The sequence below is a fragment of the Sorghum bicolor genome, chromosome 1, assembly GCF_000003195.3.
Source record: "Sorghum bicolor cultivar BTx623 chromosome 1, Sorghum_bicolor_NCBIv3, whole genome shotgun sequence".
Lineage (NCBI taxonomy): Eukaryota > Viridiplantae > Streptophyta > Magnoliopsida > Poales > Poaceae > Sorghum > Sorghum bicolor.
The window spans coordinates 76,153,812-76,173,826 of NC_012870.2; the positions used below are offsets into that span (position 1 = coordinate 76,153,812).

General features: G+C 47.3%; 5 protein-coding genes across 6 annotated transcripts; 2 read left to right on the forward strand and 3 right to left on the reverse strand.

Moving 5' to 3' along the window:
• Positions 1,396 to 3,411, forward strand: LOC8059829. Of its 2 annotated transcripts, none has more exons than XM_002465754.2 (6): positions 1,396 to 1,568; positions 1,744 to 1,991; positions 2,118 to 2,204; positions 2,512 to 2,661; positions 2,771 to 2,971; positions 3,080 to 3,411. In XM_002465754.2, the coding sequence occupies exons 1-6, from the start codon at positions 1,523 to 1,525 to the stop codon at positions 3,188 to 3,190; spliced, it is 843 nt and encodes a 280-aa protein (XP_002465799.1). In that variant the 5' UTR covers positions 1,396 to 1,522; the 3' UTR covers positions 3,191 to 3,411. The 2 variants fall into 2 exon arrangements, with proteins under 2 accessions (XP_002465799.1, XP_021307060.1); XM_021451385.1 differs by having other exon boundaries at positions 1,410 to 1,568; positions 3,051 to 3,188.
• Positions 3,330 to 5,771, reverse strand: LOC8082132. The gene is made up of 5 exons (XM_002468397.2): positions 5,306 to 5,771; positions 4,538 to 4,637; positions 4,317 to 4,440; positions 3,802 to 3,897; positions 3,330 to 3,714 (listed from the first exon to the last, which is right to left on the reverse strand). The coding sequence occupies exons 1-5, from the start codon at positions 5,646 to 5,648 to the stop codon at positions 3,589 to 3,591; spliced, it is 789 nt and encodes a 262-aa protein (XP_002468442.1). The 5' UTR covers positions 5,649 to 5,771; the 3' UTR covers positions 3,330 to 3,588.
• LOC8059830 (ABA-inducible protein PHV A1) lies at positions 7,393 to 8,881 on the forward strand. Its single transcript, XM_002465755.2, has 2 exons — positions 7,393 to 7,811; positions 7,895 to 8,881. The coding sequence occupies exons 1-2, from the start codon at positions 7,514 to 7,516 to the stop codon at positions 8,650 to 8,652; spliced, it is 1,056 nt and encodes a 351-aa protein (XP_002465800.2). The 5' UTR covers positions 7,393 to 7,513; the 3' UTR covers positions 8,653 to 8,881.
• Positions 8,774 to 12,898, reverse strand: LOC8082133 (major facilitator superfamily domain-containing protein 12). The gene is made up of 13 exons (XM_002468398.2): positions 12,468 to 12,898; positions 11,928 to 12,189; positions 11,752 to 11,821; positions 11,473 to 11,669; positions 11,291 to 11,366; positions 10,912 to 10,995; positions 10,743 to 10,822; positions 10,527 to 10,653; positions 10,013 to 10,072; positions 9,819 to 9,869; positions 9,546 to 9,704; positions 9,320 to 9,452; positions 8,774 to 9,209 (listed from the first exon to the last, which is right to left on the reverse strand). Exons 2-13 carry the CDS (start codon positions 12,089 to 12,091, stop codon positions 9,043 to 9,045), a joined length of 1,368 nt encoding a protein of 455 aa, XP_002468443.1. The 5' UTR covers positions 12,092 to 12,189; positions 12,468 to 12,898; the 3' UTR covers positions 8,774 to 9,042.
• LOC8059831 (F-box/kelch-repeat protein At1g55270) lies at positions 15,258 to 19,831 on the reverse strand. Its single transcript, XM_002468399.2, has 2 exons — positions 19,456 to 19,831; positions 15,258 to 17,316 (listed from the first exon to the last, which is right to left on the reverse strand). The coding sequence occupies exons 1-2, from the start codon at positions 19,519 to 19,521 to the stop codon at positions 16,066 to 16,068; spliced, it is 1,317 nt and encodes a 438-aa protein (XP_002468444.1). The 5' UTR covers positions 19,522 to 19,831; the 3' UTR covers positions 15,258 to 16,065.

Here is a 20,015-nt window from a genome sequence, read left to right on the forward strand (position 1 = left end):
AAAAGAAAAGATTCGGCGCGGGGAGGAGTCGTTTCGCGGGAAACTACCGCGACGTGGGGAGTACGGGCACGACAAGGAGTCCAAGATTCTCGGGATATCAAAATTGCCAAGCTATTGTGTCTATGCAAAAATGCCAAGTTTGGTCCGTCAAATGCCAAGTTTGCCAAAATGCATAAGTCAAATGCAAAACTGTTGGAGAGTAATTTTTAAAATTTTTAGCAAATTTGAAAAATGCAAAGTCTAATTGCATAACTGTTGGAGATGCTCGCGAAGCGTATCTTTCATATGATTTGGATAAAGACAAAAATATTTATACATGATAATTTTAGAGCACAATCCGGCCATGCAAGTTACCCAGCGCTCCATATCCTTGACTCTTGAAACCGTAGAAGATTTCTTTGGAGCCTTCTTTTCAAGTGTATACGAGTTGACAATTAGGTACATAAATTGGTGGCGACTCGAATCTTGTGAGTGTGGCGTGTGCTCCTTGTGTCTGTAATAAAAAAAACTGGGCCTAATTAGAACGTAGGAATTTCACAAAAACCATGCATGATTTTACAGAAATCAGTTCAATGTCACAGAAAAAAAAGACTTGCACTCCAAGCAGGCCCAGCCGCGCAGCGTTGTTGTGCCCTTCGCATTGCTAGCCTGCTAGGTAATCAGGTCTGGGGTTTCCGTGCACGCACGATTTGTGAGGCGAAACATCTCGAAATTGTGTTATTTGAATGAAAAAGAAGCAAACAAAATCCAACCATTTTTTTTTGTGGTGACTAATAAGCACAATACAACCTTGGAAGCTTCAACTACCTTCATACACTATTACTATTATTAGCATCATCTGATCATCTCCCCTCCAAGAAATGGGTCAAAATCGTGCACATGGCGAGACAAGAAGTGTGCCGATGAACCTCTGCACCTGCATGTGGCAAGCGAATCAGTGCACGCAACAAAATATCCCCCATCTCTTCAGTGACGTGTGTCCATCATCCAGCACTCGCGCAGTGACTAATTTTTCCTGTCAAGGTCTTCTTTAGTTCCGAAAAAATTTCGAATTTCGCTACTGTAGCATTTTCGTTTTTATTTGAGAAATATTGTCTAATCATAAACTAACTAGGATCAAAAGATTCGTCTCGCGATTTACAGACAAACTGTGTAATTAGTTTTTGTTTTTGTCTATATTTAATGCTTCATACATGTGCCACAAGATTCGATGTGACGGAGAATCTTGAAAACTTTTTGGATTTCGAGGTGAACTAAACAAGGCGTAATTTTTCCATGCTTCCCACTTCTATTAGGTCTGACAGACATGGCCGGTACTACACACCCCCTGGGCCCTGGTGCGACTTGGAAGAAGAGACGCGGCTCGGTTGGACAGGGAAACGGAGGGAGGAGCCTTTTCTTGCGTACACAAACCTTGCGTGTTCGAAAAAAAGAATGATCAACCCTGCACGGCAGCCAACTACTTACTTATTGGCCCGGGGAACGAACGCCAGACTCCAGGAATTGCCATTGCAGGTTAGACATGTCAATACTACACCTCCCCTCATACCGTCCTGCAGTCCATCCAGGTGCCTCTAACTCTGCTCCTTTCCATTCACGGAGCATGCATTTTCTTGCACTAGTTCCTTGTAGTATTACTTTTGTGCTGCTTCATTTTTGTTTGAGAAATTTGCTAGTGGTAGCCTTTTTAGAGCGTGCGTGCGTGCGTGCATGCATGACTGACATGACAGGGGCATGCAACAGTGTATAGGGGTGCTGGATCAGGAGGGAGCACACCACTCAGATCAGCGGCGGATCAGAGACCAAGCTCAGATTCAAGAAGATCAAGAAAGGGCCTTGCCCTGAGTTCTCCGTCGTCGCTTACCACTACATGCGCTCTCAAGACGCCTTCCTCGTATGGCGGATCGAGGGAGAAGGTCAACAACCCCAGGGACCTCTTCACCTTCTCCTACAAGTTCAGCACCGATATCCCGATGAGCGAAACGCAAGGGGTAGGTTTGCAAGTGCTCAAGGATTGGCCGGCTTGGGGGTTTTTTGCTCTGCACGAGCGCGACTGCACATCTCAGATCATCTGATTCATTCCATGGGGGTTTCTGTCTCTGTCTCTGTCTCTGCAGGCGTCCATCGATGAGTACCTGCAGAACAGTCCCAGGATCGTCGGAGCTGTGTTCCCGGATCAGCGCAAAAGAAGAAAGATCAACGACGTGAGTTGCCTCATCGTTTCTCCACCAATTTCATGTCTGAAAGTTCTGTATAGTACTGGTGTTTCTCAGAAGTCAGAACGTGTTTGAAAATGCTGAAAGTTTTCAGGTTTCAGTGCCTTTCACTGGCTCTGAAAAACCTGAATTTCCGGCGAGATCGGTTACAGTTTCCCTTGCTGGTCGGCCAACCAATGGCTTCAACGTTACGAAACGGGACAAGGAAGCACTGCTTGGGCGACCTATCAACGAGTGAATGACACGTACACGCAATGCTAACGGAGTGCCACTGGCTGCCGTCTTTTCTTTACAGGAAGAATGGAGCGTGCAGCTCTTGCCCATCCAGTTCCTCTTCCTGTCGGCGTCGCCGGTGATCGTGATGCGCTTCGTCAGCAAGTCCGGCGGGAAGGAGTACCCGCCCAACGTCCCCGTCCACGCCACCAGCCTCCTCCTCATGGAAGTGGTAACTGACACCAGTTCCTCCCTTCCCCGATCAAGAACTCAGCTGATCATTTCACGTCTGTCTGAATGTAATGTACCCTGACGTGCTCTGCTGCTGTTGCTGCGAGCAGACGGACTACAAGCTGAATGGTCTGGACAGCAACGCCATGCCGTCGCACCTGGCCCTGACCGTGCGAGGCCTGATGTACCCGCAGCGGCAGCGGGAGGGGAGGAAGAGCCTCAAGGGCCACGTCGAGATGACCGTCGGCTTCGACCTCCCGCCGGTGCTCGCCTTGGTCCCGGAGAGCATCATCAGAGGCGTCGGCGAGACGGTCAGAACTTAGATTCATCTCCTCACCTGCAGCCTGCTCTTGCAGAGAAGTAGAGAACCATCACCGGATTGATTGGCAGGCATTTTGTTTGTGATGAACAATGCGCAGGTGTTGAGGAAGATGGCGGAGCAGATGAAGCAGGACATGGACACAGGCCTGGCAGCAGATTTCAAGAAGTACAGCAGGGAGAAGCTAACCGAGAGGCGCACATCACCCTGAATTAATTTTGAGACACATTTCACAATCACATCCCTGTATCAATGTATCATCAACAGTAGCCATAACTAGGAATTCTTTCGACTCCCAGTGCTGTCAACCTCTTGCACTATTCATTCACCAGTTGGATGACACCAAATAATGATAATAAATAACTTGATGTATCACATTTTATTCACTGTAACAATGTTGCTCATAATTACAAGAGTATCCATCCAATCCAATTTCAAAGAAACTTCTGGTATCGAGCAATTTCGTCTGTGTTTGCTGTCAGACTCGTCTGGTTCCATTTCAGCTAGGGACTACTATGTACTACTATGTTGTATACAAGGCCTAGGGCCCATGCTTCCAACAGCTAGATGAATACAATTAACGATTCTATACAGTGTAAACAGACAGCTCTAGTCTTCCAGTGGTGACCGCTTTCTCGCCCTTAAGTCACGCTCCAGGCTCTGAGGCAATGGAGGAGTCCTTCCGCGGCGGAAAAGAACAGCAAGGGCTTTCATGTTACGGCACATGTTGAAAACCTACAAACGTGCACAGTCGTGACAAGTTGTACATTATGATCAGTTGGTAACCAGAAACTGTTACGGTCCACCAAATACTTTACTTACTGATGATGCTTCTATCTCTGCAATTCCCTCGCATCCTTGACCGCCGCCCTGCAGAAGGTCGCAGTATTTTACAGCATCGTCCTCATCCTCAAATATCTGCAGCAAAGGATGGAACGATTCAGAAGAATATAAAGCAAGTAACTGCACCAAATATCATCTAGTTTTTTTTTGGGAAGGTGCAATGGTGTCTTCTTTTACTATGGTACAAAGGTGAGTATTGATTCGGCTTATAACATGATGTATATCCATGCTTTTCTTTAGGCACATATGGCCAACACCTTATTAGTAATTCTACTGCAGTGGTCAATAAGTCCAATCTCCTGATTTTTTTTCATGTTTGATCAAGAAACTAGCAGCATAACCTATATTTTGCTCAATTTGTGCATAATCTAAAAGAGTGTGAATACAATGGATTAAATAAGTTAAATGTGTTAGACAGCCAGAGGAAATAGAAGAACAGTTGCCTATCAAGAACATGCCCTCAAAATTTCATCTTAAGCCAGCGAAGTACTCACCAGTACTCCCTCTCTGATATCTTCAACAACCATGTTAAACTTGGAGCCAGAGTACTTTGATTTAGTTCCAACTCCAGAACCCCCTCCCTTTGAGAAAAGCTTTCCAAGTTCCCTTTCAACTTCGCTGAGAAGACAATAATAGGTAACACCAGCAGTTCATACGGTTCAGTAAATTGCAGGCTCGTGACAAGCTAAATGTAACAGCATCAATAAATTCTCACTTGCGGCTCCTGCGAGTTTTCATTGTCCATAGGTGGTTATCGCTTCTGGCCAGCACATAGACTGGTTTGGAATCTTCTCTCCATGGGTTTGTCTCCAATACTGAATTATCATGAAAGTGAACAGAGTTACTAAAATTAAAATTGCCATGTGCCAAATTATCATGTAGTATGTTTACCATAGAGTTTTTTTAATGACAACTGATAACATTTCAAAGTATGTGCATAAGAACTCGGCTAATAAAATATCCACAGCTATTTGACCATTGGATACAGATATACAGTCTCCAATTACTACAAGAAGCTTATGCATATCAATTAGTAATGGCCCACAACAGACTTGTCCAATTGGTCAAGTAGCACATGACACATGATATATATTGACGCCGAGGAAACTGCTATGGCTGCAAGAGCTAATCATAGCCTACAGATGAAGCCATATCTTGCCCACCTGAAACTGCACGTCTCAAGAAACACAAGACGCGTGAACCAACCCACAAGCCTCACAGAGTAGATGCTGGTCTCGAGTTGATTGCAGCACGCGATCCTCCCGTGCACACAAACATCGTATCATCGGGCAATTCGTACCGCGCGTTTCATCAAACACGCTGCGCGCACAACTAAACCCTGAACATTTCGGCCAAACCGACAAGAACCCTTATAATAAGCTATGCTAAATCACTAAACCCGCAAGCGTTAAACCAAACTAAGTCAACGCAACGAGAACTTGATCGATCGTGGAGAGGCTTAATAAGATCCAAGAAGCGATACCGTCGTAGGCGAGGGAGTCGAGGGACTCCATGAGGTGGCGCCGCATGCCGTAAGCGCGGGAGGAGACGCGGCGCAGGAACTCGTCCGAGGTCCCGGGTATGCCGCCGTCCATCCCCATCGCCCTCTCCACCTCCTTCTCGTCGCCGTCCCCCTCCGGCGACGGCTGCGGGGGCCGGGGCCGTGGCGACACGGACGCGGCCACGACCGCCCGGCGGTGCGCCGCGGCGAGGCGCGGGCGCGGGCGCGGGATGGACAGGAGCGAGGAGGCCGTGAGGTTTCCGGCCAGCGTGGTGGAGGACGCTGCCGGCGGCGGCGGCGGGAGGGGCGGCGAGGAAGCTGCCATTCTACGTTCCACAAAAAAAAGCGAGGCGACGAGGCGGACAAGTGCGAGGAGTGAAACGTGGACAGTTGGACACGGCAGCCACGCTACAGTCTTCCAGAGATCTTTCTTTTCTTTCCCACTGCGGTTGTTGGGTTCGGCACGTTTCGGAACTCAATTCAGACGCGGGCGGCTTCGGTCCGACTCTTTGTCATGTGGCGGGTGGCGGCGACCACGGCCCGGCCCGGCCTACCACGTTCCACTTTGGACCCGTCTTGGGTGTGCAAAGGCTGAGTGACGTTGGGCCGAAAGAGGATACAGAGGCCGGGCAGCGAGCTTTTCTTTATATTAGAAAAAAAAACAGAAATACCTATTATTTATCTCTAAAGGCATATATATTCTCACTTTCTTATTTATTGGATTCGTATTAAAAAATATGTAAATATATATTTCAATACAACTGTATTAAGATATGTGTTTATACACTTTTTAATGTGAATTCAATAAATAAGAGAGCGAAAACATATGCTTTCATTGCCACTGAAGCCGGATAGAGGGGGCGACATCTGGTCCTGTTTGACTCGCAACAGGGTGAAGCTGCTCTTGCAATGGCTAGGAGAGCTCTACAAACACACTCTATGGCCTTGTTTAGTTCCCGATGAGAAATATTTTGCGACACTGTAGCATTTTCGTTTATTTGTGGTAATTATTGTCCAATCATGGACTAACTAGACTTAAAAATTCGTGTTGTCAATTTCGACCAAACTGTGTAATTAGTTTTTTATTTTCGTCTATATTTAATACTCCATGCATTCGTCTAAAGATTCGATGTAACGGAAAATTTTGAATTTTTTTGGGTTTTTGGATGGAAGTAAACAAGACCTATATTAACTACCGGAATAGCGAAAATTAATCTTATTTATAGTTTTCTAGACAAGTTTACTTGTATCCCTAAACTTACTTATTTAGTATTTTGAGATATAGTGATGAGTAATCTTTTTTTCTAGCCGTAGCACGACTATACATGGTACAACCCGCAGCCCGGTGGCACGATCTATGGCCCAGTGATTTGGCCCGATCCGAGCACAACATGGGCCGGCACGGCTCGAGAGACTAGGCCGTGTCACCCTGGTGCCCGTTCGAACAGTCAGTCTGATAGCGTCTCAGTGAAAATTAACTATTAATTTAATTGTGATATATATATATATATATCGCTAATTATTATACTAGTGAAAATGACGAATTATTGATAAAAATGATGAAATGCTTTAAGATTTGGTGAAAATGTTGATAAAAATGAGCTGATATTGATGCGATGGGCCGTGGCTGGCACGATACAACGTGTTTAACGGATCGGCATGACACGAAAACCCCCCTACAGACTGTGCCTTGGGCTGTAAACCATGTACGAAATTCGTAAAGGCACGACTCGCTGGGTACGACGGCCTATAATGGCCCGATGAATTATAACATGGCACGGCACGATATGCGTCGCCTTGGCTCCGGCTCTCGGCCAATCGTCCCCTGTGCCGCCACATTGGCGACCCGAGTGACTCGTTTCTGCCACATTTCGAAAGCACCGAGAAGCGAAGCGACCAGAAGCCTGTGACCCCCCACAAGGCCAAAGCGATCACGGCGACCGACTGAGATGACGTGTGCGGCAACGCGCCACCTCAGCCGGACACCCGTCGTCTCGCCACCCGCCTCGCTCGAACCCACCCCTACACGCGTCCAAATCCCTGGCGTCCATAAAACCCTCCGGCGTCCTCTCCCTCAAAACCCAGCGACGATCGATCAGCGTGCATCCCTGACAAAAAAAAGCACACACACACATACATACACCTACTAGTCTTCGTGGCTGCCAAGCTTAAGCTCGAGAAGGATTAACAATGGCGGTAGTCTCGCGGTCGAGGAGCCGCGACGTCCCCTCGGCGCTTCTGCTGCTGCTACTGCTCCTGGCGGTGGCCTCGGCGGCCGCGGTGGGCGTGGCGGCCAAGACGAACGTCCACGACGTCGCGGAGGAGAGCGACAAGGAGGAGGAGTCGTGGACGGGCTGGGCCAAGGAGAAGATCTCCGAGGGGCTGGGGCTCAAGCACCACGCCGACGTCGTCGACGAGGAGGAGGCCGCGCGCAAGGCCGGCCACACCGTCAAGTCCGCGCGCGAGTCCGCCCAGAACACCGCCTCCGGTAAGAAATCCACGCCTCCCACCATTCTTTCTCTCGTCCGTGTGCCTATGATCGTGCTGACGCCGGCCACGTCCATGCTACAGAGGTAGGGAAGAAGGCGGGGGACGCCAAGGAGGCGGCCGCCGATGCCGCGGCCGGCGCGTCGAGCAAGGCTGGCCAGGCCAAGGACAAGGCCAAGGAGACGGTGAAGGGCGCGGCCGGCGAGGCGTCCAGTAAGGCGGAGTACGCCAAGCAGAAGACCAAGGAGGCCGCCGAGGCGGCGAGCGAGCGCGGCGCCGAGGCGCACGAGCGGTCGAAGCAGGGCAAGGAGAAGGTCGAGGAGAAGGCCCGAGAGAAAGCCGGGCAGGGGTACGAGAGCGCCAAGGACGCGGCCGGCAAGGCGCAGGAGACGCTGCGGCAGACCACGGACGCGGCGGCGGAGAAGGCCGCGAAGGCCAAGGAGGCCGCGTGGGAGACGACGGCCGCCGCGAAGGAGAAGGCCGCGGCGGCCAAGGACGCCGCGGCCAACAAGGCTGGCGCGGCCAAGGACGCGGCGGCGGAGAAGGCGGAGGCGGCCGCCAAGAAGGCGCAGGAGTCTAAGGAGGCCGCCAAGGGGAAGGCTACGGAGAAGGCGGCGTCGGCCAAGGACGCGGCGTGGGAGACGGTGGAGACGGCCAAGGAGAAGGCCAGCGAAGGGTACGAGAGGGTGAAGGAGAAGGCGAGGGAGACGGCGGACACGGCCAAGGAGAGGCTGGAGGAGGTGAAGGAGAGGGTCGCTGGCCCCAGCGCCGACGCCGACGCCGGCAAGGGGAAGCACCGGAGGGCGGACGCAGACAAGTACCGGTCGGAGGATGAGCTGTGAGAGAGAGACCTCGCCGGCGCCGGCGTTGGATGATGTTTGCATTCAGTGTCGAGGATGTTTCCAGCGTGTTTAAAGCTCTACTTTTTTTCACACAGATCTGTACACTCTCTTTAGTCTTCTGTTTCAGCCACGACCATGATGCTGTTCCTGCTCTGTAGTATAATAATCTGTTGACGTGTACAAAAGCTTCCCACAAAATTTGAGTTACGTACAACTTCTTGTTATTTCACACGACGGCATGACAAATTTTATTACAAAAGGGCCTCCTTTCAAATCTAATTGAAAGTAAGCGAGGACATATTCCTCTTCAAACCTAATTGAAGAGGATGCACATTTCCTTCTTTCTTCAACCCGATCGATATCAGCATCGCCACCGGTTTCTTCAGTCGGTCAGACGAGCAGTGGGGCTTCCAGTGCAGCGGCTGTCGGACTGGCGTCCTGCAGCCTCAGAGTGGATGCGACCACCAGGGAGATCACGGCGAAGCAGGAGGGGATCAGCCCCGTCCCGTACCTGCTCACCGTGTTCAGGCCCCTCTTCTCGCCGCAGCTCATCGTGTCTGCAGCGGAAGACAAGAATGTTGCGCCCGGCCGATCAGTTGCTGGCCTTCCCAGCACAGAAAAAAAAAACACAATTTCGAGCATTTCTGCCGATCTCGACGTCACTTACCTTCGTACGATTCCAGCACAAACAGGGCGATTCCGCAGGAGATCTTGTCCAGGAAGCTGAGGGAGCCGTAGACGAAGGCGCAGCCGTTCAGGTCCTCCCCTACCAGCGCGCTCTCCAGCCCAACCGTCGTGACCTGCTCATGTAATGTTATGTTAAGCCAGAGCACGCGGAACTGGCAGAAGACTTGGGGGCGAGCAGCGTGGCGTGGTGGGCGCCTGTGTTTTACCATGACGAGCGCGTTGGCGGCGCCGATGACCATGGCGAGAGGGTACATGAGGTTGTGCATCTCGCTCGGGAGGACGAAGACGGCGACGCCGGAGATGACCCAGAGCGTGGCGCCGACGGTGAGGAGGGACTTGAGCCGCCGGCTGTTCCACTTGATCTCCTGTGTTGCAGGCAGTTCCAGAGATGGGTGAGCAAGGATCGGAAAGACTGAATTTTGCAATGCAGTACAACACGTTTGTAACAGTTCTTGCTTGTGCAAGTGTTGGATTTGGACCTGCAGAACGATGGACACGAAGAAGCTGCAGCAGAATATGATGGCTGGTATCTGCAGACACAGATGACAGATCAAAGGGGTGAGGAAAAAAGGAGAGCAAAAGTAGTAATTCTCATATCTGCCCTGCCGCCGGCGTCTCACCCAAAAGATTCTTTAAAAAAAGGAAGAAAATACAAGCAGATGAAAGAACTCACTATTGCTTTCGAGTATTCATTCATTCTCAAATCTCTGGTGACGTAGAAAGCGATGAGCGACTGCAAAGGAGAACATGAGCAAATATAAAAGATCAAATGCCAGAGACGATAACATATTAACATGGCACAGCTAATTCTAAGTTCTGACTTGTACCTATGGAGCAGGGAAAAAAAGGGCTCCCTTTGGAAAAATTCTAATGACACTGGATACTGTGCTAAACATGGTTTATTTCAACAATGTAAATTGATTGCTCGATTTTATTATACCATGACACTGCAAGATTAAGGATTTTACCCTTTTTTAAAGGGCTCTATTTTCAAATTAGGATTGGATGGAAAATAAAAAAAGGGATATCTTAGGAACTAATGCCCAGACAGATTAAAATGCATGGAACATAGAACCTTGTCTGAGAAATCTGCTAAGGACAAAGCTGATTATAGAGCATGCCATGTGCATTTTCAAGCTAATTAAGAAACAAAAACTTTCTGATTGCACATGGCTCCATATGCCAACCTGAGATACGTTTGTGATCAGTCTTGCAAGCATATACAGGAGAGCAACTTGGTAGTACAAGGTCTTTTTGAACCAGTAGCCCCAGGAAATCCGAGCCTTCTTCTTACAGTTAGGTTCAGACTTCAAGCTGCAAAAGCACACAATCAGAACAAGCATAATTTATAAAGCATATATATGCACTATTCCATTCTGGGTAATAATAACATGTCAACGTACGTAGGTTCCTTGGTTCCAACATGAAAGACGACCAGGAAGCAGCATCCTATGAAGATGGACAGGTATGCAATCCATCGATACTGTTGGTGAAAGAAATGAAGGGCAAATTAGTAAACATTGCTTATATTTCTTTGGTCTACAAAATGCAACTTTTTTTTGCTTCTGTCACCTGGATAACAATGTCTGAGCATTCTTTTGCCTTTATAGCACCAAAGACAGCTAAAGCAATCCCATACAAACCGAGATTTGCAACCTGTATTTCGCCATTCTTGTGAGTATATTCCCCATGTGGAAATTTGTTTAAAGGGGAACAAGACAGAGTAGATTGATCAAATGGACATTGATAAATGGGCCCACACACTTGTAGAGTTCTAGCACACCAGTTTTAACAAGAAAAGGTACGACAGTAAGAAGATTCATGTTCCCTCCCATACAATTTATAGTTCTATTCGCAAAAAAGAAGTTGTATAGCAGAATTGTGGTAAGAACAACTGGCAGCTACAAGTGTCAATAAGATGAAATGCTGATTGCTGGTACTCACTACTCACCATAGTGAACGCATTTCTGCAGCTTGCTAAGGCTACACGGCTTGTCGGATTCAGTGTCATGCAGTTCACCATCGACCTGGACGTTAAGAAAATTGCATCAGCCAGAGCTCAAATCTTGTAAGTATATCAGGACTCAGGACTCGGGAGAAAGGTTCAGTCCAGTTTCAAGGAGCTGTGCTTACATGTGGGAGACCTGTGTGGCCGCCCAACCAATGTTGAACACCGCTGCGAAGAAGCTGTAGCCCACGGTCCTCACGAGGTACGAATCTGTCCCCAGAATGGTGCACAGCAGACAGCCACCAAAGACCGAAGAGAAGGAGAAGCCGACGAGGACCGATCCTCCAATGTGCCATAGCTTGAACCGGCCAAATCTGTCAATCTGATCATGTGACAGACACATCGTTCACAGTCAGTAATCATACACAATCTGTCTGCGAGTTTCGGTCCAGTTTTATACAGACCATCTCGCCTGCGAGGATCGTCATCAGCCCATCTGCGACCTGACCCGAGAGCATCACAACAGCGGCATCCCTGCAAGCAAAGCAAGCCATTGGTGAGGCCACTAGCGCAAGTGCGTGATCGTGTTATTGGAAAACGGCAGAGATTGTGCAGTGGGGGGGGGGGGGGGGGGGGGTACCTGGGAGCAAGGCCGATCTGCTGCAAGAAGAGGAGCAGGTACGTGAACCAGCAGGCCGACGTGATGTCGTTCAGCATGTGGCCGACGCCGTAGGACAGGACCGGCCACCGTCCCAGAGGCTGTGCCTCCGCCGCTACTGCAGCATCCTTTGCTGCATCAGCCATGGATGGAGAGTGCTGGCTGGGTCCGGCTCGGTAGTACTACAACGAATGCCTTCGATCAGCTGCAGCTCTGAATTCCAGAGGCAACTGGAAGTCCGAAACTGCATCAGGAATAACAATCAACAAAAGAAACGGCCAAAATGTTTATGCTGCTTGTAATATAAAACAAAATGCCAATCAAATGGATTGGAACAGTTTGGGCCTGAAAACTCTGCAAAAAAGCAAGCAACGCGCGGCGGCGGCGGCGGCGGAGGCCGAGGAACACGCAAACCGCACCGAGATTCAGGCACACGAAACGGGAAGCAAGAGTGCATCCAATGCAATGCTGGATAGTAAAAAGAGTCTAAGAGACCGCGGTCGCGTGTGTGCCTGCACGTACCCTGGCGAGCGGAGAGCAGAGGATCGGAGGAGTGGTGATCGCTGGTCGGCGACGGCACGGGGCAGGACAGGACGAATGGGATCCGGCCGGCGGTGGAATTTATAGGCGTCCCGCTGCCAACTGGACGAGCGTAGGCGTAGCGTAGCCCAGTGGGCAGGCAGTGCTGGTCGTGGTCGACGCCGCCCTCGCCACAGGACATCATCCCATGTCCTTTTCCCGGATCCGCACGTTCAGACGCCACCACCTTCCCTTCCTCGTTTGGCGTCGGGGTATCGGACTCGTCTGGCGTCTGCTGCCCCGTCGCGCGAGTTGCAACTTGCAAGACTCTCACAGCGTTCAAGTGTACGGCGAAGCATCCGACGCCACGACCTAGCTAGGCGGTGATAGCGCTGCAGACGAGGCGGCGGAACTCCGGCGATGGCCGGAGGCAGGGTTAGGGTTACCGGGATCCACTTTTTTTTTTAAAATTATTTTCTGTTTGCAAATCAGGCAAGCTTTTCTAGTTCCAGCGGAAAAAAGCCCGGAAATTAGCAAACATTATTGTCGAACGGATGCCGGGAAATTAGCAATTTTTGGTGCCCTCCTCGCCTCTCTATTGCTGGGTCAAGAAAATAATGTGAATCAAGGAACGACAATCCGTAGGAGGAAGGCATTGTTTAGATAAAAACTTTTTGGATTTTAATATTATAGCACTTTTATTTTTATTATTTGACAAACATTATTCAATCATGGAGCAACTAGGCTTAAAAGATTCGTCTCGTGATTTACAGTTAAACTGTGCAATCAGTTATGTTTTTTATCTATATTTAATATTCCATATATGTGTCGTAAGATTCGATGTGACGGAGAATCTTGTAAAGTTTTGGATTTTTGGTGTATCTAGAGCATCTCCAATAGTTTGCTAAAATCTACTTGGTAAATCTTATAATTTGGCAACCTGCTAAAACATATACCAAGTGAAAAAGTAGACTATCTCCAATAGTTTGCTATTTTAACTTGGTAAAATTTAAAATGTAGGCTCATATTTTACCGGATCCATCTGTATATGATCTGTCCATTGGATTTATATTTTATGATTCAGAGTACGGTACATGATGCATGATAAAATATTGCTCCTGCTCATATCATGATGGGTCATGATGCATGATGAAGCATATATGCATGATGCATGGTGGATACATGACCATGATGGAAAGCGCAGGTGCTACAACCGGCATGATGTGAAGCACCGTCAAGAGTCGCATCAACAGGCCAAGCACATGAAGCACTGCATCAACGCATGCAAGTCATGGCATCATGGCAACGCAGGAGCGGCAGAGCAGCAAAACAGCAGCGGCCAGAGCAGCAGAACAACAGCGGCAGCAACTGCACAACGTTTGCGCGGCCGGATGCGCGAGGGATACACGCGCGGATAAATGCGCGCGCGGAGGCAGAAAATAGCAACTTGCTAAATTATAGCAAGTAGTTTACCAAACTGTTGGAGAGCTAATTTTCTTCTTTTACTAAATTTTCAAGGATAGCAAGTGGATTTAGCAAACTGTTGGAGATGCTAAGGCCGAAGTCACAGATTCGGCAGAATATCAAGTCACGGCAGATTTGGTCGTTCCACGAAAGCAGGAACGAAAGCCGCCGGCCCTGAATTCGGAGCGTATTAGGTGTTACTTACCCCCTGCAAAGCGCAATTTGTCAGCTCTCGCCAAAAGGCAATCACACTAGCAGCTACTCAGACTAGCAGCGGAGGTGCATTGGTGATTTGGTTCTATTCTAGGCCGTTCTTCACATCGTAGCTTCCATGTTAACATATTCCTAATCTTGTCCTCACAAGTACACGGCTAACCATAGGGGGAATCGGCCATATGGTTTTGTGCTACATGATGCGGCCATATCTTTGCAGCAATCATGCAAAGACCATTGTTGATCCAATCACAAAATCACGATATTTTATCAGGAAAAAATAAAATCAGACAAAGGTAAGCTATAGAACTATATCGAGTGTCAGCAACATGGACCAAGTTGGCTGGGGCAACCATCCAAATTCCCTCTTCCCCACAGAATGGAGATGCATCCAAAAGGGTTTACAAGATAGGGCTGCTATTCTTCGTTACTAGCTCATTATATATTTCACTTAATAACACCCATTAGCAGCCCATGGTATGCCTTTGACGATGAGGGCAGGGGTTTAGCAGCCCATGGACTTATGTGTTCTTTCCCTGGCTTTGACTCGCATACATACCAACTAAAAGATCATATACTCAGGCCTTGTTTACTTCCAAAATTTTTTGCAAAATAAGAATAGTAGTACTTTCGTTTGTATTTGACAAATATTGTCCAATTATAGACTAGCTAGGCTCAAAAGATTCGTCTCGTCAATTTCGATCAAACTGTGCAATTAATTTTTTTTCATCTATATTTAATACTCCATGCATATGTCTAAAGATTTGATGTGATGGAGAATCTAAAAAATTTTGCAAAATTTTTAGAGAACTAAACAAGGCCTCAAATCAGTATTAAAAGAATCGCTAGTTCAACATCATCATTATCGATTCCTGCCTCTGAAAACGATAGCTAAGCAATCGATAAACATCTCAACCCTGTGTTAACCATGTGTCCTAAATTTGACAAATAATTTTCAGATCAATGCTGACAACAACTGGACAAAGGCATCTTACGTTGAAATGTTTGACCATCATTGTTACTATGCATACGAACAAATTTTCAAGCAAATCGACCAAACCAGCTGAAGACTGGGCATGTAGCATCAGTGCATTACTATGCCTATAGGGAAGGAAATTAAGAAAGTATATCAAACCACTGATAAATAAATGTTATTCAATGGCAATGGCATTCATAGAGTCGCTATGTTCATGGTTCAAAGGACAACCTTCAGGAGTTCTTACAAGATCACATTATTCACGATACAAAAGCAGATGGTGTCTAGAAATTTCTTTCAGAAATAGCACTGATCAGATTCTACAGCTTCTCAGCAAACAATAACCAGGCAGGGAAGATTTCAAGGCATAAGCATAAGATTACTTCCCATGGCAGATAAACCAAGATCAGGATATGTACAGTTAAGAGGATTGTTATCCTTCCTTTCCTGAAAATGAATGACAGCATGACAGTAACTTGTTTGGCCTACATCAACTGTATCAGCTGTGCAAATTCTTGAAGCATCAGCTTACCATTCTGAAACAAGCATCAATCTATGGAAGTTTTTGGAGACCTGCACTCTACCAAACTGAAGTAACAGCTCTCAGGCTTTAGTCATAGTCCTGCCGCTGCCGCTCTAGGCTTAGACCATCCTTTGTCAGTGCTTCATGTGCTTCTGACTTATGGGGTCCGAGCTGCCAGCCTGCCACTCAACCCTTAATGCCTCATGAGCCATGGCATATTCTTCCTCCAGTCCCCAGAACCAATCTCTCGGAGCCTTACTGACAAATAGGCGCCAAAATTAGAAAGTTCCAAAGGACGAAATCAGTGGATATTTACTGAGTTCAAAGCTGGTCTCTTACAACTCATGTATCCATTCCAGCTTCTAAGTCAGGCTCTGAGGTTGTTTACAAATCTAAGTATGTTTCCACTTCATATATGGACAAACTCAAACTTGGAGCACCTGACAATGCATAATGTCTGTCTTCAGATTACGACCTGTGATGGCTGACCATAGGTTTGCCATGAAAGACCTGTGCTGCCCCTTTCGAGCAAAAGCCTCCCACATGCGCGCACTGTCAACCTCAGTTACTCTTGTTGGGTCTGACATATCAATAATGGTGATACTCATATTGTTACGGATGATGCATAGCTTTCCATTAAGGGAGACAAAGGCTGCGGCTTCAAGAGACCGTGAGCTTCCCATATGGTGTCTGGTGTCAATGAACCTTGTCCACGATCCCAGCTCTCTATTATAAACTCGAAGCTTACAGCCATCACGACAATCAGCAGAATAAAGTCGCCCGTTGAGGGAAATGCTTGGATTCCGCAAGCCCGTGACCATTTCATTACCGGTGGTTGACCACATTTTAGAAGCTGGAAGATAGACCTCGCTCACGACCTGGCGATGAGAATTGAGACCTTTTAGGAACCACTTGCCATCATGTACTACTCCAATGGAGGGCACCATTCCTGTGCTCATTTCAGCAATGCTAGACCATCTATTCCTGTTTGGATCATATACCTCGGCAGACCTTAGAGATCTCTGTATCCCTACACACTCCCCACCAGCAACATAAAGACAGTTGTTTATGACACAAGAACCAAAGAAGTGCCGTTTTTGCAGCATATCTGGAGCTCGAAGCCATTTGTTTATCCGAGCATTGTAAAATACAACACGCCTCATAGACCCATGTACTGGGTCTTTGCCGCCAAATAAGTACAGATAGCATCCGTTGAGAACAGCACTACCAAATCCAACAGCTTCAGAATACTCTGGTGGAACTGGAGGCAATGACTTCCAGAGCTGGTTCACAGGATCAAAGGCATACCAAGATAGCTTCTGATCACGGTCCCTTTTGAAGACGTAAATCCATTCTTCTGCCATGCCAAATTTCTTACGCAAGGAGTAATAATAATTTCCAGACAAAAGACGGTTCCATCGTTTACAGACTAACCGCATATTTGGGTGCTCGACCCGAGCAGCCCGCATGAGACAGGAAATAGCCAGTTCATCAGGAAGCCCAGGCAGCAGTGGTGACTGAGTTTGAGACCTCTCCTTGCGTGAGCTCCTTGACTTGCGCTTGGTTGGTATGATATCAGGTTGCATGCACAGCTTTGCACCAGGGACAAACTTCCTAGCACTTACAACTGTTTTAAGACCCCCATCTACCCTGCAGTAGCAGGAGACAGACTCTACCTGCAGAAACATTGACCAATCAAGTTAGAACACTTATATTGACCTGAACATGAAAAGAAGGAGATTAAAACGAAGCAACCACACTTTTAGCTGGGGTATGAAATTAATGATTTTTTTGTCCACCTACTAGTAAAATGTTATGCAGATGAGATTCAGACAATTAGTGCTGGAAGACTAACTATGTTTGAAACTATCTATCTTGGGAGTTTCAAAATACAAAATCAAGGGAACAGATCATTCAGCATACAAATTGGGACAAACTATTTGATAACTGTAAGTTGATTTAGTAGTTCAAAATCTGGGTATATCCTTACTCCACTGAACTCCTCATAAAGAAAAAAAAGTGGTTCTACAATTAAAAACTTTACAAGTACAGCAGATCTGAAATTACACTAGGGTTTGTTTTGCTTACAATCCCATTTGATAAAATTATATTAGTAAAATTTGCTAAGTACCTCCACTCCATCCTCATTAACAGATGCATCAAATATTCCTAGGCACATAACATTTTCATGTGAAAACAGATGGCGCTGTGCTAACTGCTAAATGGTGCTCACATACTGATATCGAATTCCAGTATAAATTAGCTGCAAATTACAAAAGTAGCACCTTCTAGAAACATCTCTATGAAAGAGGGGTGATCTAATCACCTCTACAACAAGTTTGAACCCAAACTCCAGAAACAAACCTTGAGGACCAAGATCCAAACTCAAATCACAGAAACTCAATTGCTAAAAAGCGAAATGCTAGATTGAGAGGAACATGATAACACTGAATCAATGGTACGGCCTCCTGAAACAATAACCCTGACTACAGGCCTAAAAACATCGCACTGAGGGAAAATAAGAGCAGCACTTGAGGATAGAGAAGTAGACATGCAAGCAAATCTCACTAGTGATCGAAGGACATGAGTTCTGTTGGTAAATGCCTTTGATCTGTGAGCTAATTCAATCTCAAGATTGAGTAAAACTGCAATGAATCACAACTTTGCCTAAAAAACGGAGATCTCCCCCCTCTCTTGCTTGCAGAAACCAAAAATAGATACAGGAGATATAGGACTTATCCTCCTGCATCCAATGTGCCATGATTCACTTTCCATAATTCCATGTTTTAGTTCTGATGGTATTAAGTAAAAAATCAATTTGTCCAAGCCGCTGACGATCATTTTTTCATCTATACTATCTATTGTCATTTAATGCATGAACGTTTGGGGTGCTTTACTCTAGAGCTTTCAAAACATATGTAAAAAGGTTAAGAGGAACAACAGTGCAACTAAGTACCCCAACAATTTTTACCAATATCAAGGCTACTGGAATTCCAGACACCTAATAATATCCATTTTGATGCCCCTTATGTTTCCATCAACAGTTATGCTTATGCATGCTAATTATGTACTAGCATTGCTATATTAGTGTTACCAGTTAAGGTAACGTTGCTAAATAAGGTGCGTATGCAAAATATAATGCTGTAATGATTAGCTCTATAATTTCAGTCGCATATGATTATATGAAATGTCTCTTGCTATCATTCATTACTCATTCCATATGATTGACTTATTCTTTGATAGTATGCCTTCTGTCTGTGGCTCATGAGCAGTCTAGAGTATATGCAGGGCAATGAGACTATCTTAGCTTGTAGCTAAAATTTTTCTAAGCTCAGTCCATTGTTACTAAACTGAGGATGACTTCGTGGCAAGTGGGGCCAATAATAAAATGCAGTAGATTTCTGGTGATACTCATTCCCTGTAACATTGTTCCTGAATAACAAGTGGCATATCCACACCGCAGCTAACATTACTCAAGGCAAAAACAGCTAGCAAACTAACCCCTAGAAGACTTCTAGTGCTAAGCCAGAAAATATTACCAAACACTCCACGGATAACTGGATCTAGACTCCAAAACCAAGCCTTAAGGACCCAGATCGAGACATCCAAGTTCCAACCATCCCCAAAGCCTGCAATCCTCCAAGCCTTACGCACGAAAACGCCAGATTCATTCGAGAAGAAAGGCCTCCGCCTCAAGCCAAAGGTGGCGCCTTTGGCACAGGAACCACCATCTCTGAGCTAACCTACCTCTCTCGCAGCTAGGAGCCGCGGTTGCTACTCGAGGCCAAGAAAGGTGGGAGTGGAGCTGAGCTCACCAGTGGGGCGCGGACGCGGATACCCCCCGCACGCCGCTGCGGGGCACCTCCGGCGGCTGCACGCATTGCCGGATCGAGTAGAGTGGACGAGGAACACCCTTGATCTTGGCCCTCCTCTCCGGTCTCCACTCTCCACAAAGGCCTCCCCCTCTTGAACCAAAACCCAAACACGAGCGAAGAGGAGCACAGGACGGACAGGAGGCTCCCCTTCAAACGAGCAGTAGCTTTGACTGGAAAATCACAGTCTCAGATGCATTCTCCCCAGATCAGGCGACTAGGGATTGGTTCGCCATCGCAAGCTCAATTTGGTCGGCAGATGAACTTCACCTCCGACTCGTGGGCCCGTTACCTGAGTCCTCCTGGTACTGGATGCGACTGGAAGATGGGCCCCTTACAAGCTGGGACCATCGAGCCAGGCATCCTAACTCTACACGCCAAAACGGCCTGACAGATGGGTCCCTGTGGGCCGTGAGTGAGCGCTTCCTCTTTCGGTTCTCGCTCCACGTTGCCTGACGCCCACAATGTTCTGAACCACTGACAGCACGGACCCACACGCCGAC